The sequence below is a fragment of the Equus przewalskii genome, chromosome 15, assembly GCF_037783145.1.
Source record: "Equus przewalskii isolate Varuska chromosome 15, EquPr2, whole genome shotgun sequence".
In the NCBI taxonomy this organism is placed as follows: domain Eukaryota; kingdom Metazoa; phylum Chordata; class Mammalia; order Perissodactyla; family Equidae; genus Equus; species Equus przewalskii.
In genome coordinates this window covers 46,727,126-46,745,776 of record NC_091845.1, presented here as the reverse complement: position 1 = coordinate 46,745,776, position 18,651 = coordinate 46,727,126, and the positions used below count along the sequence as shown (strand labels likewise).

Below are 18,651 nucleotides of genomic sequence, written 5' to 3'. Positions count from 1 at the left end.
CAGACTCTGGGGGCATTTGAATCGCTATATTTTTGTTATCTTTCCTGTTTGGCGTCTTCCAGACAGTGCTTGTCCTGAATTTTGGCCTAAAGACACCCATATAAAATGGGGTATGGGAGAACACTGCTTAGTGAGCAGTGAGGATGTCCCTGGGCATGTCCACAGCAGTCTGCTACAATATCTGAGAGGGAATGTCTCTCCTGGCCCAGGTGGCCCAGGGATCAGTTTGCCTACTCACGTCACCCCCAACATTACAGGTGTTTACTGGCCTCTTCTCTACAGAAAGATGGGGCACCTGGCCGATCTGTGTCCAGCCACGGAGTGCTCCGTTTCCGTCCCGCCCTTCCCCCAACTTCCTCTCCATTTAGGCTTGGGGTGTTGCTGGAGGGAACTAAAAGAGAGAGCAAAATGTTCTTGGCCTTGACATGGGAGGAAGAGGCAGGCAGGCAGTGAACGCCTACCCCTCTTCTCCAGGTAGGCCCGGCCGGATGGTCGGGGAGGGCCGAGGCCTCGCCCCTGCCCCTCGCACTTTGGGTTCAGGCCATGGTGGAGCGAACTAGAAGAGGGAAGGTGAAGAGGTGCTCGGCCTCGAGCCAGCCCAGGGGGCGGTCCCCGGTCGCGCTGCGCCGCCCCCGCCCCGCCCCGCTCCGCCTCCTCTGCCCGAAGCCTCCTGCGCGCTGGCCGCCGGCTGCCACTGCGGCCCCGCCGGTCGCCTTCCACGGGTCGTCCGTGCGCAGGTGAGGACAGGGGACCCCGCGCCCGAGCCGCCGAGGAAGGAGCGGGAAGCTTCGTGAGTCTGAGGGCGGGGAGGGAAGGAAACGGAATCGGATTCCGCAGAGGGCGGGAGGGAGGGACTGAAGGACGCGAGCCCCAAATTCTCGGGCTGCGGGGAGGTGGTCCCTGCCAAGCCCTGAGAGGAGGACACTTTTTTACCGGGCGCCTCTGTGGGTCCGGAGATGTGCTAGGCGCATAGATGCCTTGACTGTGTCGGGGCGCAGTCCAGAGTGGGGCTGCCCAGGTCCTGGGGCGCTGGATTCCGGGGGACTCGCCATCGCCTTGGAGTTGGTCAGCCAGCAGGTCAAGGTACCCCTCCTGGGTCTTGAAAGGGCGACTCCAGGCTCGCGGATGGGGAACACGCGCAGAAACCTCCCTTGCTGGTGCGCTTTGAAGAACAGCCCTGCCTCAGCCCTGCGAATGTTAATAATAGTGGAAGATTTGTTCTGCAGGGGGTGGTGTGTTCAGCGGAAAAATCTGCAGGAAAAGATTGACTTATTTTCTGAGTTTTTTTTTTCAGTTTAAAATTTCAACTAACCCGTTCATCTTCCTTTCCTTGCATCTGGGGAGGTGACACTAGAATTTAATCCCAACTTTGGGTCTATCTCCGAAGTTCTAGGTTCATCTGTCCCCTATGAGGTTTTGGGGTGGAAAAAGTGAAGTGGGTTTGTGCTTTAACATTGTGCAAGTTTTTTGAGCTTCTTATGTCAGGGGCCGTGGACACACTGCGTTCTGTGTTCTCTCACCTGCAGCCGGGAGGAAGGATGTTCACTGTGCTGACTCGCCAACCTTGTGAGCAAGCAGGTTAGTATCTCTCAGCAGTCAGCAAGTGTGATTTTGTCAAACGTCCTGAGAATCCCAGCCTCGGTCCCCAGTTGTTCATCCATGTCCCCTGCAAATGACTGTCTCACCTCTTTGGTTTGAGACTCAGTTGCTCATCAGGCCCTCACCGCCAGCATTCCTCAGATAAAAGTAATGCTTTTCATCAAAGCCACAGAGAACAAGGACTAACATGCAGGTTCATTTGAAAGGTTTTTCCGGTTTGCATAATCCATTAATTTGGCCCTTGTGGTTTCCCTTACCCAACTGTGTGTAAGGTTTGCTTTAGAATATTGTTGATTTTGTGATGAATTGTAAAGTACTCGGATCTTTCCTCTGTTTCCATCCAAGTGTTGGTGCTGGCACAGCACCCCCAGCATTGCCCACCCCCACCATAGGTCAGCGTTGTTACCACTGATACTGCAGGCACATGTGTAGAATTCTCACACACACACACTCACACACACACACACACACTTTCAGGCTTGCCCCGCCTGCCCGCCTCTGGAGCACTTTGTGCATTTGCCCGTGTGTAGGCCCAGAAGCGTCTGGCCTCTCCACTCTCAGGTAGACACCTCGTAATTACAGTGTTTGTCCAGCCCTAATGACAGTGCAGCTCTAGGCTGCATTCCCTAAATGAAAGAAACCTCGTCTGGTCCATTTTGCTTTGTGATAGGCTTTTCGACTGGGGCAAGTGTTTGCTTAAGGTAATCATAGCTTTGTACCTGAAAACTGCTGCAGCACAGAGGATGCAGGAGGCCAGCCACGGGGCTGTGGTCAGGAGACCGCTTACATGTCACCCCCTCCCACCCCGTGGACACATGTTTTTTGGTCATGCCCCTAAATTGGGTATTCTTGTATTCCAAAAGGATATTATTTTAGGATAGTAGGGGCAATTTAAAGAATCTTCTTTTTCGTAAAAGGAAATTGTACCTAAGGGGTTGGTTTACTTTGATTGCCAGGTTTTCCCCAAACACTTTGAAATTTTAACACATATACTGTAACACACACTTACAGGCTAACTTGTTACCTTCCTTCCAGAGGACAAGTTTAACTTGGCAGATAAAACTTTTACCGTGTCTTGTTCGGGGGGAACAAATTTCTTGAATCTCTATAACTGAAATCAATATGTGCATTCTTTAAAAGTTGATGCAAAAATTTGCCTCTGTGGATAAACTGATTCCTGGCTGGTTCATGTAATGTTATCCGGAATCACAGGAAAATGATCTAGGATCCCTTCAGAGGCTCTCAAGGTCAACTCCACAGTGTTGGCCTCCCTGCAGTTGCTATCACAAACAATTCTGCAATGAGTAACCTTCTGTATAAGTCATTTTACACATGAGGGGCTAGTTCTGTGGGATAAATTCCCAGAAGTGGGATTGCAAGTCAGATGGTGTGCACATTTGCAATTTTGATAAATATTGACAAATTGCCCTCCCTTGGTGCTGCGCTAATTTACACTCCCAGTCACAAGATGGGAGACTCAAGGTGTTAAGTGACCGACCTTTGATGTCAGGAAGTGTCTGTAGCAGCATCTGTCCTGCAGGGGAATCAGATGGGGCAGAAAGAGGTAGCTGTTCTGAGCCATTGAGACCCACTGCATGACTGGACTCCCCAGGTAATAAGTGTTATGATATGACTGGATATTGAGGCTGAATCTAATTCTGTATGTTGGTATACACATCTTTTTTTTCGTCTGGGAAAATGTCTCCTAGAAATAATGAAGGAGTAAAGCATAGGTTATGTTGATCTAAAAATAAATGTCCTGGAATAGGACAGGGTCTAGCCCATTGCTGTTCAATAGAACTTTCTGTGATGATGGAATTGTTCTGTAACTACACTGTCCAAATGGTAGCCGTTAGCCACATGTGGTTATTGAACATTTGAAATGTGGCTAGTGAAATTGAGAAACTGAATTTTTTATATTTAATTTTAATTAATTTACATTTAAATGCCCAATTGGTGAGAGACATATTGGGATTCTCCAAATTCACTGATCTTTCTGTTATGCCAGTATTTATCCTATTCAGCCATTTAGGTGTCACCATTTATATTTATGCCATAATATTTCTACCAAGACTATTATTTAGTCAACATTGTAATTGAATGTCTTTTTATCTTTCAAAAAAATTAGGTATAACTTATATACACTGAAATAGGTAGATCTTCAGTTATGCCCCTAAGTTGGGTATTCTTGCTTTCCAAAAGGATGTATTTAGGATAGGGGCAATTTATCAGGATCTTTTTTGTTTTTTTAAGGGAAATTGTGCTTAAGGAGCTAGTTTACCTTGATTTTCAGATTTTTCCCAAAAAGCTTTGAAAGGTTTGGTGAATTTTGACAAAAACTCACACCCATATGCCCCACAATCCTATTAAGATAAAGAGCATTTCCGTTCCCCCAGAAAGCACCCATGTGTTCCTTCCCAGTGAATGACTGTCCCAAACCCCCGGGGCAATCACTGTTCTGATTTCTGTCACCTGCCTGTTTTAGAACTTCACATAAATGGAATCATTTCAGTGTATCGCAGTAGTAGTTTCTTTCTTTAATGTATTCGCTACTTTATTTACGAAATTTTTTTTTAAAGATTTTACTTTTTTCCTTTTTCTCCCCCAAAGCCCCCCAGTACATTGTTGTACATTCTTCGTTGTGGGTCCTTCTAGTTGTGGCATGTGGGACGCTGCCTCAGCGTGGCTTGATGAGCAGTGCCATGTCCGTGCCCAGGATTTGAACCAACGAAACACTGGGCCACCTGCAGCGGAGCGCGCGAACTTAACCACTCGGCCACCGGGCCAGCCCCTATTTACGAAATTTTTATTAGCCCACACTGGTTTGTTAAGATCCAAGTAGGGACCGGCCCAGTGGTGCAGCAGTTAAGTTCAAACACTCTGCTTTGGAGGCCTGGGGTTCACCAGTTTGGATCCTGGGCGCTGACCTACGCACAGCTTACCTAGCCATGCTGTGGCAGGCGTCCCACATATAAAGTGGAGGAAGATGGGCACGGATGTTAGCTCAGGGCCAAAATTCCACAGCAAAAGAGGAGGATTGGCAGTGGATATTAGCTCATGGCTAATCTTCCTCAAAAAAAAAAGAAAAAGACCCAAGTAAATATCTGCTCATAATCATCCAGTTAAGCAATATTAGTTTAAATTTAATGAATAGACTGGTCTATTATAACACTATATATAATTATACAATACATATATAATAATATAATTATTCAGAGCCTATATAGTTGAAGATTATTTGTATGCTTCATTTTTTTTTTTTGCTTTTAAGTGATTGGATATAATTTATGACTTTTGATTAAAATACAAATACCAGATATTACATGGCTCCTTTGGGAGAGAACACATGGATAAGGTCTAGTTGCTCTTCATTTGTGAAGATGTAGCTGAGACCCAATGCCTTCACTATAGACACAGGAAAAATGACTGAGGTTGAGTTCTTATTGGGAACTCAAATATTTTAGAAATTCAGACGTTACCATTTGCTTAACAAAAGTCACCTTTATAATCATTGATTATATCTGAAATACAGTATTAATTTCTTTTTATTTATCTGAGATTATTTTTAAATGAAATAAATTATATCACCTGCTTTAATAGAAAACTTCTATTTTTTTAATCTATGTTAAAACAAATGTTATTGTAAATTATCTCAGGGATGACCAGTAATATGCATAACACACTGGGAAATACCAGAAAACTAAACCAAGCATACCCTCCCTGCAAGCACTGTTTTAGTCTACTCCTTGGTGGGAAGGTAAGTGGGTATTAGAGTCCAGTTGCTGCTCCTCCTTAAAAGTGTGGGTCTCACTAAAGTTAGAGGAAGTGACTTATACACACGGTTCATGGATTCTACGAAGAAGGCCAGTACCTTGTTCTTTATGTGTCTTCTGAGTCTTTCCATTTTTAGGCCTCAAGGCTCTCTCTCGAACCCCAGCCATCGTTGCCTTGGTGTTCTTGCTTTTGAGCGTTGTGGTGCTTGTGACTATCACGGTCATCCAGATTCACCAGAAAGAGGTCCTCCCTCCAGGTCTGAAGGTGAGCGTAAAGAGTTTGGCATTGAAGGGAAGCAATGTTCTGTGACATCAATAATTCTAAAGCCATGCATTAGAAGAGAAGAAAATCCTTTCCCTCGCCTCCAGCTGGAGCCAAGGGAAGGTAGTGTAAGACCCAGGGGAAAACATCTGGAAACACGTGGTTTGTGATGTTTGAGGCTACAGATTGATAATGGTGACACCTTCTCCAAGGACTGCGTGGTCTTGCTTTGACTCCTGACTCTTAGAACCAAAGCTGGGCTTTGTAGCCAAGAATTACAGGTGGCTACGAAAGATTCACCAGCTTGTTCATTCCCCCAGACCACATAACCCTGATTGTGAGTGGAGACTAGGAAACCCAGGCCCCTCTTTTGGCCTAGTCTGGTGAACAAAAAATAAAGGACTTGAAAAGTCTCCTTGAGCCATTTTTGTGCCACATCTCTTAGATCTAGAAGTGTGCCACGATCCCTCTGACTCTACCCCCTGAAAAATTACTCGGGACCTCCTGCTCAGTTCCAGAGGCCTCTCTCAGCCCTTGATAAGTCCATCCCCAAATGGCCTGTCGGATGGTCTCTGGTAGGCTGAGACTCATATATCACCCCAGTCTTGGCTGTAAGGATGATAGGAGGTGATCCCATGAGGGACTGTCAGGTGAAAGGTGAAGAAAGTCGGTGAGACCGTCAATCATTTTGGGTAGAGGTCAGCAAACTTCTTCTGTAAAGGGCCAAATAGTACATATTTTAGGCTTTGAGGCCATTTATAGTTTCTGTTGCACATCTTTTGTTTTTATCTTCTTATGACTCTTTAAAAATAAACACCTTTCTTAGCTGGGGGGCCACTGAGGCCAAGTAATTCATCTGTTTTATTTGAATCTAATTTGGCGTTTACCCTTGGCCTCACGAGTCCTTTCTCCATCTTCTTGCTGTTAGCAACTGTTAAAAGCTATATCTGAAATAGAAGTTTTTAGAAGATAAAAAAGAAACTAATATTGCCTTGGCTCTGAGGGTGGGTTTGATCTACCATTCTGAGGCCACTTTTCTAAAGCATTAAAGTAAAATCTCCTTTAGATAATGGCATTTGGTTCTTTTATAGGACATTTTACTTAAGAATCTCAGCCTCCCATGAATAAAAAAGAAAAAGAAAAAAAAAACCCTTATGCATCTATCCAGTGGTGAGAGGAAAACAAATTATCTGGTTGTCCAAAGATACTAGCTAAGGCCTAGGGAAGCTGTTTTCCCAAGTTCCAGGCACTGCCTTCTTCTATGAACTATATAAAGTCAGGATTGAAACTAGGAGTAATACCATCTCCTTACACTTTGTAAATTACTACTCAGTTTAGTGAGCTTTTTCCCCTGAATTATCTCATTTAAACCTTGTGTCAGCCATGGAAAGTGGACAGAGCAAGCACTGTCACCACCATTTTGCAAGTGAGGAAACATATGTTTAGCCAGTGGTTGGCAGGACCAGAACTGAAACTTGGTCCCTCCTGTTCCCAAGGCCAGGGCTCTCTTCACTTAGCGCCCAGCTCTCCTTGATCCTAAGTTCTGAATGGGGAACCCAGGAGGAGGTATTGACCTCTGATAGGAGAGCACTTCCTCCTTTGTAGAGAGGGAAGGTGGGGAGGATGGATGTAAATGCAGGAAGGTTGCTGAATTGGGGGAGAGAAGTACCTCCCAATTGAAGGGAAGGCTAATACCACTCTTAGACCTCAGAAACCACTCTTAGACCCCATATTTCAGAGAAACCAACTCTAGCTGCACTGTAGGTTTATCTCTCTCCATGGGAAAAGGAAATGTACCCACTCAGAGCCATGCTTTCCCTTCTAGAATATGCTGTGGTGCCTGGGACCCCAGAATCCAGAGTCTGTTTGAGCCTCCTCCTGAGGGCCAACCTCACCACTGGTCTGAGGGGTGGCAAGGGGGCAGCTGCTTGCAGGGAGTATAGACGGAGCACGGATGTGGGGTCTGAGCTTCCACTTTCTCCAGTCAACATGCAAGTGCACAAGGCACTTCATGGATTTGCCAGGATGGGAGGAAGACGGGGCGGCGGGGAGAGCAAAGCAAAAGCCTTTATTTGTATAATTTTTCCTCAGGCCCTATGAAAGTTAGGGATGGACTGATTAAGGGAGTGCCAGCTACTGGCTTCCACTTATTCTGGGAGGTGAGAGGTAAGTCCTCTGTTCACACTGAGGGACATGGAGGACTTAGAAGACAGGAAGAGCAAACTGAGTGGAGAAACGTAGATTCCGGAGCAGTATGAAGGGCACTGTTGAAGGAGGAACCACACATATTTAATGCTGCTGTGTCAGATGGGTTCCCCTAGTGAAAGATGTGAGTGTAAGTAGGCCGCCCAGGAATGTCCGCAAGAAGCACGGGTACGGGATAGGGAAGTGAGACAAGAGGGAAGGCAGCCAGTGGAGGGCCTGTTACCTGGCAGCTTATCACTGTGGACAACTGGTTCTCCGTCCTGCTGGGCATCTCTGGGAGCCAGTGTAGAGCTCACCTCAGACTTGTCCTCTACCAAGGGATATATAGGACACCTGCCTCACAGTTATCTCACTCAAGGGCATAAATACACACCAACTTCTGTTACTCACTGAGGGCTATGCTAACTCTCGTATTTTTGGCATACTGTGTGCTCAGGTAGGCTCAGGCCACTAGAGAAAGACTTCAGGCAGGTGGCAAGTGCATGGTTGCACATCGCAGTGGCAAGGTCACAGGGATTGTGAGCAGGGAACCCTCAGTGACTGTTCCATGCTGATACGATTATTATTATCCCCATTTTGCATATGAGAAAACAGGAACAGAAAGGGCAAATAGCTTCCCATAGTTAACCAGATCGGAAGTAGCAGAACTGGTATAGAAGGAAGAAAAGAGAACCACAAACCTTGGCTTTGAGCAAGGGTTTGGAAGGAGTAGAAGACTCACCCTCACCAATTAGCAGACAGTTCAAAGAGAGGATTTTTAATCTCTTCAGATTCTTGTTATCAGGCCCCAGTCACAGTTGTAGGGCACAGGAAGTTGTATAACATTGGAATATTGGCTCAGAAAGCCCACTCCGCTTAATTGAGTGGATTCAATGTGAGAACAGACAGATGTTCTGGGCCAGTTGGACCAGGAGCAGAATGACAGCTTGGAAGAGAGCATTCCACGAGCGGCTTTGCTCAGGTGCTGAGGTCGCTCTTTCCCTTTGTTCTGCAGTACATGCTAGGGACAGAAAGGGCCATTGTGGAGGTGAAGCTGAATGGATCTAAGGGCTTCTTTACTGTTAGGTTTATGTTTTCATACTCTGAACCTTGTTTTGCTTTTGTGTGCAGCTGGCAGTTGGTTATGAGGGGCCAGCTCCACAGTGGCCTATCTGGAGGGCCCTGGAAGGTTCCTCAAGACCCTCATGCAAGGTCATGATATCTGGCTATTAAATCCAACCGTGGCTTCCCTAACCTGGTTTATCTGAGTTTAAGAGCAGAACTATTAAAACTTAGTTAAGGCTCGAAATGTCCCCATTCTCTTTTTCATTGTTACTGGTCTGACCTGCTCTACCAGCTTGAAGATGAAACATGGTAACGTCGCTTTTATTTTTCACTCAGGCCCCCACCCACTTTATTATTATTAAGTCCCATATCTTCCTCTTGAGGCTTCCCCCTCCTCACCCCTAATCACAGTTGTCCAGAAGCCTGGAGCTTCTCAGACCAATATTGTCAAGACCCCATTACTATTACCTCTTGCAGCTACACAGTGTCACTGTTGAAAAGAGGCCTGCATGGTCTCGTGGTTTGAGGGATGCAGCTTTTCTGCCATGACCTGCTCAAGTCACATTAGATCCCCGTCTTGGGTCACACTCCCATGCTCAGCCATTAGTCTGCAAAGCACAGCCACTGCGCCAGCCTCTATTAAAACCGTTCCCTTCTAACCCTCATCCATTCTCAGTTGTTGGCCTGGATCCATGCCTGGTGGCTCACCCTGGTTTACCACTTGGAGAGCAAGAGGTGGACAATTGGTTTCTTCCTTTTCAGAAAGCCCTGGCTCCCTATTCCAATTGGTCCACCTCTTTTCCAGCCAGATTTGCACTCCACTTAACAAAGAGTTTGCCTTCGAGGGACTTTTTGTCTGAACAAAGAAAGTCTGACATACCAGTCACCTTGTTACTAAGCGGTCAGCCCATTAGACTTGGTTTCCTTGGAGCTCAGTGAAAGCATGGGGGCTATGCGTACACGTGTGAAAGTCAGTTAGACCGAGGCTTGATCCCAAGTCTGTGACCTTGGGCAATTATTTACCTTGGTGAGCCTCAGTTTCTTCATCTGTCACGTGGGGTAATGATAATACCTGCCTTAGAAATGCAACACTGAAGCATTCTGTGCAGGGCCTGGCATATTATAAGTACTCAACAAATGTTTATTACTCCTGCTATTGTTATTATAGTAATGGTAATAGTGATAATAATAATAAACAAATCTAAGAACGCTGATCTTCTGACCTTTGCTTTTGCTTTTGTTAAAAGTTCACACAGTCCTTAAGTTTTGGACCACAGGGTTCATATGGAAGGCTGTTTCCTTTTGGTTAACCCAGAGTGTGTCTTCACTTCCACATTCTAGCTGTGTTTTTTCTGACACTGCATTAGGCAGAGGGTTACTTATCCCTTTTCATCCAAGCATCACCCACCTAGCTGAACTGAATGAAGTTCATTCCTTCCTCTCCCCTCCTTCCCAGGAACCACATTGAGTTCCACGGATCTAGGCAAATGAACTCTGAAAACAGGTTAAAGACCAGTTTTTTCACTGTTGAAAATGTCGGTGAACGATGACGGGAGTGGGTCAGTGTTAGCCAGAAGTAGTGTTGGGCCTCAAGGTTGGCCCCTGTCAGCACCTCGGCAGTGCCTGAGGTGCAGCCATTTCTCCAGGCTCCCAGAGGGAAGTCTGTAGCTGCCCCCTACCCGGGTGCAAACTGGATCCCAGCTGAGTTACAGAGGAGAAGAGACGTTCTTCCTTTTTTCTGATCTTGGCTCAGCAGCCCCGAGCTTCATACACAGGGAAAACACGTTCTTTGTGAAAGGCTGGAATAAAGATTTGGGGAAAGGCAGGTACCCTCTGGAGTAGTTGTCCTCTTATTCTCTCTCTCCTCTTGTCAGCACCAGGCATGGAGGGGCACTGAAGGGGTGGTGATCAGGTCAGCAGTAGGAGGGAGGAAAGAAAGCCGACTGATATGCAGGCTCAGACCTCTTGAGGGCCTGGTTTCCTTCAGTTTTGACCTGTGCTTTAATCTCACCGGGAGCCTCTGCCTGGAACAGATAATGAACAATGCCTCCCTTGTTCGCCATGGGGGGGTGTCATGTCAGGATCCCAGTCAACACTCATCAGACTGAATGGCTGAGATTAAGAGGCTGTCCAAGTTCAAATACCAATGTATACAGGATGTTCTACTGCAATATAATGAAGAAGCTGTGATTGAGAAGCTGGAGCAACATTTTTTTATTTGGTCCCATTTCAAATGAAACAAGTATTTGTGATAGTAGAAAGTCGGAACCCTCCTAAATGTCTGGAATTGGGGAACTGGTTCAATAAATTATGCATCTCACAATGGATGTGATGAATGTGTTAAAAATGATGACATCAGTATTTTTACTGGCAGAGAGGGTTGTTCATCCTATACTTTTTAAGTAAGAAAAGAGCATTGGAAAAGACTGTGTACAGTACAGTCCTGTGTTGATTTAAAAATGTGTCTAAACACATTTATATATGTAGCTATTTGCACAGATGACCATTGGAAAAGATAGATAACAAGGTGTGAAAAGAATAGTTGGATTGAGGAGTGTTATTTACTTTTATTCTCTTTTTCTTGGTTTGTAATTTTATTTGTTTATTTTACTTTACTGATTTTTCTATATAGCCTGTATTTATTGAGCACCCACTAAGCATCAGGCATATGGTCTCCTATGGACATCTGCAAGTAAGTTGTCTCAAGATCAGGAAACCCAGAGATCTTAGACCTCTCACCCAGGGTCATAAAAGGGAGAATCCATCCGAGTGGACTTGCCACCACAACCCAACTCCATCTTCCTCCCTGGGATAAGCTAGGGTAACCCAACAGCGGTGGAATTGGGGAATAGCTGCCACCCAGAGCCTCTGATGCCCTGGGCTGGCTCCAGGCTCAACCAGATACTGACCTAGGTCAGCATTACTCATTCCAATCCCCATAGGCCACTGTCACATGCTCTTTTCTGATCAGGCTTGGTTCAGGCCTGGGCTGGCCCACACCTTCAGGTGAAGCTCCTTGGTGCCTGCCTCAAGCTGGGTGAGATGGCCCAGGAATCCCAGCCTACTCTCTGGTGCACGGCTAGCCCTGGCACTGCTCTGGCAATACCCTCCTATCCTTTTGTTCGTACACACGTTAGCAAAATGGGACAATGTTTCGACATTAGTTTGTCTTTTGTTTTTTCCTCCTTAATTGTGAATACTTTCATTCTGAAGGCTGATGCAGATACTGATGTGTCTCTCCCTTGTGAGAACTTCTTACCTCTAGTGTCCTTTTGGTTGTTTATTTCCAGACTGGTAGGCCTGGAAGTTTGGAGAATAGAGGGCACCAGGGGACCGACCGTTCATTTCCCTCCTGAGACCCAGGTGGCTTCTGTCCCCCACCTCAGTGGTCTGGATGAGGAGGGATCAGGGGACCTGTCTTTGCACACAAGATCCTCGGAGTACTGATTTTCAACCTTGGCTGCATATCGGAATCACCAAGGGAGCTTTAAAAACTGTTGCTGCCTGGGCCCGCTCCCAGAGGTTCTGATTTAATGGAGTTTAATTAGGAGTTTTAAAAGCTCCCCAAGTGATTCCAAAGTGTGGCCAAGCCTGAGAACCATGCCCTAGAACACCTGGCCCACCTCATCCTGTCATCTTCCCCCACAATCCAAAGAGGTAAAGTTGGTTTGGAGAAAACAGTTTTTTCTTCTTGGTCAGCCCCTACCTAAATGAGGCAGTGTGGATTAAGCCCTTGAGAATATTTGGGGTTCTTAGTGGCCCAATGGGAAAAGAAGTCTTCAGAAGGGCTCGGCCCATTTCTAACTCTCCCTTTCTCTTTTTGTTCAGTATGGAATCGTGTTCGATGCTGGGTCTTCCAGAACCACACTCTATGTGTATCAGTGGCCAGCAGAGAAGGAGAATAATACTGGAGTGGTCAATCAAACCTTCGAATGTAAGGTGAAAGGTAAGGCCCAGAGCGAGTCTGGGAGGCCCAAAGGGAAGCAAGGGAGAGTCCTAATGTCCTCCAGAGGCTGGAGGGGTCCTGAGAAGCTACCTGGGGGCAGGGAATGAGCACTAACTGGGTGCCAGGAAAATAGGAGATCTTGTGCTTGGGCTGTTACTCATCGGTGCAGTGACCTTGGTCTGGTCACTTCCCTTCTCTGGGCCTCAGTTTTCTCATCTGTAAAACATGGAGGAGAAGGCGTGTCAAGAACTGTGAATGGTATGAGATTTTACCATGCCACACTTGCATGGATGCTGATGGAAGACAAAAGATTCCTGGGTTGGAAATGAAGGACTGTTTATTACTCACAGTAATAGCGGTAGCCAGACTATCAGCATTTTCTTGCACTAGTTCACTGAGCCCCACTTTGCACAGGATGATGTAAAGAGGGCTAGATAGTACCTGCGCATACAGCGGATTGTGTAACAGAAGAGGAACCCTGAGATTAGGGAATGTGAAACTTGTATTATGGGCACTGAGCATACTTGCCTTTTGCTCGGGGGGGAAACACTATCACTGTCTTCTGAGCCTGTTCATTATGCAGACATCCTTGTTAAAATAATCTAGAACAAAGGCAGTCAGTGCCTCTGCTCATAAGATATGTAGAAACATGAGAGACTTGTGGAAAATTGTATTCCCATAGGGAATTGCATTCCAATTGACTGTGTATGTCATTGGGGGAGGGGATGGGGTGGAGAGAGGGATGAAGATGGACAATATGTAAACAAACAGGCATGGTTCTATTCCAGTAAAGCTTTGTTTACAGACCCGGAAATTTTGAATTTCATTTGAGTCTCAAATGTTACAAAATATTATTCATATATGGGTTGGCCTGGTGGCGCAGTGGTTAAGTTCAAACATTCTACTTCAGCAGCCCGGGGTTCACCGGTTCAGATCCTGGGTACAGACCTATGCACCACTTGTCAAGCCATGCTGTGGCAGGTGTCCCAGATATAAAGTGCAGGAAGATGGGCATGGATGTTAGCTCAGGGCCAGTCTTCCTCAGAAAAAAAGAGGAGGATTGGCAGTGGATGTGAGCTCAAGGCTAATCTTCTTCAAAATAAAAATTATTCATATAATTTTTCCCCACCTTTTAAAAAGGTAAAAACTACCTTAGCTCTCAGGCTGTATATAAAATGTGGTGAACTGGATTTGGCCTGTGAGCTGCCAACCCTGAAATAGAACCTTATCAGCTTCTTTAATGATCCTCCAGCAAACTCCCTTTCTCCTCCACAACATAGCCTGAATTTTATGTTGACTGTTTCCTTGTTCTTCTTTATAGTTTTGTCCTTATGCATTTAGTTTTTCCTGTTTTTGAAAATGGAATTAAACATTTATTCTTCTGTGATTTGTTTTGTTCGTTAACACTGGGTTTTTAAGATTCGTCTATGTTGATATGAGCAGCAGTAGCTTGTTCATTTCTCCCTGTTGATGGGCATTTGTATTTCCGTGGTTACTAATAAGGTTACTAATATCTTTTCATATGTTTATGACCGTTTCTGTTTTCTGTGAAATGTCAGCTCGTGTCTTTTGCTCATTTTCCTACTGAATTGCTTGACTTTTTCTTATTGATTCATTGGAATTCTTCATATGTATATTCTGAATATGAACAATATTATTGTATTGTTGCTAATATCCTCTCACAGTTTTTGGTTGTCTTTTTAGTCTCTTCATGGTGTCTTTTGATGACTAGAAGTTCTTAATTTTTATGTAGGTACAACTATCAATCTTCTCCTTTGTGGTCGGCTCTTTTTTATGTTTTATTTAAGAAATCCTTCCCTATCTCAAGGTCATAAAGATATTCTTCTATCAAAAGTTTTGTAATTTTTCCCTTTACAGTGAAGTCTTTAGTCCATATAATGAAGCCCAGTTAGTGTGTATGTCTGTGTGTGTGTGTGTGTGTGTGTGAGCACCCATGTGCATGTGCCTTTTTAAAAGCCACCCTCTTTAGAGTATTATGATCTTTGAGTTGGCCTAAGCTTCCCAACCAGTGTGTCCTGTATGGGTTACAGAATACACCCTCAGCCCACAAGACCAGAGATTAGAGACTCTGGACCAGTCCTTCCAGCCCCAGGCAACCTCCTAAATGTCCCTCCATGAGCCATCCAAATATAATAATTTCCTGGGGGTCATGGCATTGAAAAAGTTTGGAAGCAGAATTAGCCTTTCCCAAAGGAAGACCAAGAGCCTTCTTTGAATAGCCAGGGTTGAGTTTTGACCATCTGCCCTTCCATGGAGGGCAGCCAGCAGCTTACCTACCCTGGTGCCTAGATTTCACAGTTAGGTTATCTAGAAGCAGATGCTGAGAATTTGGGATATAAGGTAGAGATCCATGCCTGTGGAAGGAAGGGAGAAGAAGCAGGACTGGACAGAAGGAGAAGTCACACTGCAACATAGGCCTGACAACGCTTCAGCCAATCAGAGTTACCCTACATCGGGTTGCAATGGCCTGAAATTCTTGGGCTGTGATACCCTGCCACCATCAGTCGTCGGATGTTGCCATCCTGGGAAGAGCAAGACATTGAGCAAAGCAGCTCTCTGTAGCTGAGGTAAACCCTGAAGGAGCTGACAGCTGGGACAGTAGTCTTTATTTGAAGGAGTATCTGCATGGCACTGCTCTGGACTCACCACAACGGGGGACTTGGATGTTGTCTGAGTGCTGCTTACATTGTTGTCAACAAGACACAGGCAGCATAGCCTTGTTCTGGCCTCGGCCAGAGATCCCATCTCTGTTCTCCTAACTTCTGAGCCATTTCCCCACCTCCAAGCATGAAAGAGGGCAGAAGGATGCTCCTGTAGAAAAAAGAGACCATCCTCTTCAAGAAAAGAGAGTATGGTGTAGAGTAGTGAGTAAGACCACCTCATCCCTCCTGTGTGAGCTCTGGAAAGTTATCAAACCTTTCTGAATCTTGACCCCCTCATCTTTTTTAAGATAAGAATCATCATAATAATACCTACCCCATAGGAATGATTTGAAAATTAAGTGATGTAATATATGTAAAGCAGGTAGCAAATACCTGGCATACAGTAAGTGCTCAATAAGTGTTAGCCATTGTTATTCATGGGGCACCACATTCTAGAGTTTCTGGTGGGTATTCTTTTTTTTTTTCTTGAGGATGATTAGCCCTGAGCTAACTACTCCCAATCCTCCTCATTTTGCTGAGGAACACTGGCTCTGAGCTAACATCCATGCCCATCTTCCTTTACTTTATATGTGGGATGTGTACCACAGCATGGCGTTTGCCAAGTGGTGCCATGTCTGCACCTGGGATCCAACCCGGCGAACCCCGGGCCACCAAAGTGGCGCTTAACTGCTGCGCCACTGGGCCGGGCCCCTGGTGGTTATTCTTGCCAAATGGCTACTCTGTTCCATAGTTACAAGATCTGTCTTTAGACCCAGGAAAGCAATTCAGCCAACTCAGTCCTGATGGCCCTCTGACTGTAGGGAGAGGTGGGACTTTGATGGGGAAGACATAGGCATTCTCTCAGGGGAAGGGCCCCTTGGCCCACCCCAGCTGTTGTGTAGGGGAGGGGCAGGGTCATGGAACCCACACCACATCCATAAATGGATGTTCCCCTCTTTGATCACAGTAGCCTTGAGGATCCATATAAACTCTGAATGACCAAATGACCACAAACTAAAGCTCAAATTACAGAGTTGAAGTTTGGCAAGTGTCATCCCCTTGGGGCCATGTGGCTTCTCCAAGGATAATTTGGGTTTCTGGTTTCTCAGTTGCAAATTTCCCCAGGACTCTTTTGCCTAGGTCATTCTGAGGAGGTAGTGAATGCTTGCTCACCAAGCAGTGTTTCCTGGATGCCCAGGCTCTCAGAAATTTCTTTGTCGGGGGGTCCCTGGGGAGTATTAGTCCTCCGTTGCTGCTCTTTTCCATGAGTTCACTGGGTGCTGCTGTTGCTGCTGGTCCTGTGCTGGTGTCTGTAGCTCTGGCTGCTGGTTGTAAAGCCATCTCCAGGAGGGACTGGTTCCCTGCATGCCGCTCATCTCTTTTGCACTGTGCAGGGCTCATGCCTGCTGCTGCCTTCCCCTACGAGGTACATTCATGTTTTCTCTTTAAGCCAGTGGGTAAAAAGTTTTCAAACTCCACTGAAGCCTAAACTTAACCATCTCCTCCACTGAAATACCTTAAAGAGTTGCTTCAGGGACCAGGCCACTACAATGTTGAAAAGCATCCTTTGCCAATTCTTGGCCCGAGCCCAAGCTGAGGCACATGTCTTTTGCTTCTGTCCCACCTTGAGTGAGTTTTGTGCTATCTGTCCAACCCATTCTCCCCAGATTGGCACTTTTAACTCTTTTTGGGGGGTAGAGGGGAGAGGGTGAATCTCAGTGTCCATGAACCTGTAAGTCCAATCTCCTCTTCCATCTGTGAGGCTTAAGGGACCTTATGCAAACAGACCCTCAGGTGACATGCTCAGATACCCCAAGTTTCAACCTTCTATCTTGCTCCTAACCAGCCCCTACCCAGAGACCAGCTCTAGCAGAATGTATTTTGTTTGCTCCAGATTGGACTGCATGATCCCCTTACTGTAGAGTTGCATTCTGGTTTGAAAATCTCATTGATTGATTGATTCATTCATGTATTTAATAAATTCAGATTGGGTGCCTGCTGTTTGCCAGGAACTGTTCTTGACACTGGAAATTCTAAAATAAACAAAATATACGAAGTCTCTGCTATTATAGAACTTAGAGTCTAATGAAGGAGATAGTAAATAAGTGGATATATAATCTGTCAGGGAGACATGTTGTGAAGAGAAATCAAGTGAGGGAGGTGGACAGAGACAGGATCATGCTATTTGGGACAGGATCATCAGGGAAGGGCGAAGAAGGTGAGAGTTGAGCAGAGACAAAATGAGACGAGAGGGTAACCAGGCAAATGTCCTGGGGACAATGTGCTAAGCAGTGGGAATGGCAGGGGAAGAGGCCAAAGGTGGAAGCTGCTCTGCATTTTTGAGGAAAAGCAAAGTGGCCAGTGTGCCTGGAGCTGAATGAGGAAGGGGAGGAAAGGTGAGAAATGAGACAAAGCTGTAGCCCAGCCGGCTGACCGAGGCCTTGGGATGCAGGAAGGGATCTGACTTTCACTTGAATGAATTTTCTTCAGAGTCTTTTGAAAGCCATGAGGAGATTCAGATCAGGGAACTAACATGATGTGACTTATAATTTTAACGGATAACGCGGTTGATGTAGAACGCGTGGTCAGAGGCTAAGATTAGAAGCCCGGGGACCAGGGCTCTGAGAGCAGTCCAGGTAGGAGATGAAGTGGCAGTGGTCTGGCCTACACCACTGCTTCTCAGCATGGGGCGATTTTGCCCCCTCTGGGAACATTTGGCAGTGTGGGGGGACATTTTTGATTGGTGATGCTGCTGGCATCTAGTGGTAGAGGCCAGGCATGCTGCTAAACCTTGTACACTGCACAGGACAGTCCCCACAGCAAAGAATTCTCCAGCCCAAAATGTCAGTAGTGCTGAGGTTGAAAAACTCTGATCTAGAATGGTTCTGGGAAAGGGGGTGAGAAGTGCTCAGATTTGAGAGCTATTTTGAAAGTAGAGCCAACAAGATTTTATGATAGATTCATTGTGAGCTGATGGTGCCTGAGCGTCAGTGCTGACCTGAGTAACTGTGTGCATGATGGGACCATTTCCTGAGAGTGGGGAACACTGGGAGTGGAGTTGATTGGGGGCATGACAGGGATTAAGTTGGAGATGCCTATAAATCATCTAAGTTAGGGGACAGCAAACTTTTTCTGTAAAGAGCTAGGTGATAAATATTC

The 18,651-nt window shown here is 45.8% G+C and overlaps 1 protein-coding gene across 5 annotated transcripts in view; it reads left to right on the top strand.

Moving 5' to 3' along the window:
• Positions 1–339: 339 nt before the first annotated feature.
• ENTPD3 (ectonucleoside triphosphate diphosphohydrolase 3) overlaps positions 340–18,651 on the top strand; it is a 35,439-nt gene continuing 17,127 nt past the window's right edge. Inside the window, exons 1-4 of one of the 5 annotated variants that reach the window (XM_070577174.1) lie at positions 340–790; positions 1,527–1,578; positions 5,510–5,637; positions 12,712–12,829. In XM_070577174.1, the coding sequence (XP_070433275.1) occupies positions 1,539–1,578; positions 5,510–5,637; positions 12,712–12,829 (286 nt within the window). In that variant the 5' untranslated portion in view covers positions 340–790; positions 1,527–1,538. Of the gene's footprint in view, positions 791–1,359; positions 1,579–5,509; positions 5,638–12,711; positions 12,830–18,651 lie in introns of those variants that run through there. The other 4 variants (XM_070577176.1, XM_070577177.1, XM_070577178.1 and 1 more) reach the window with 4 other exon arrangements.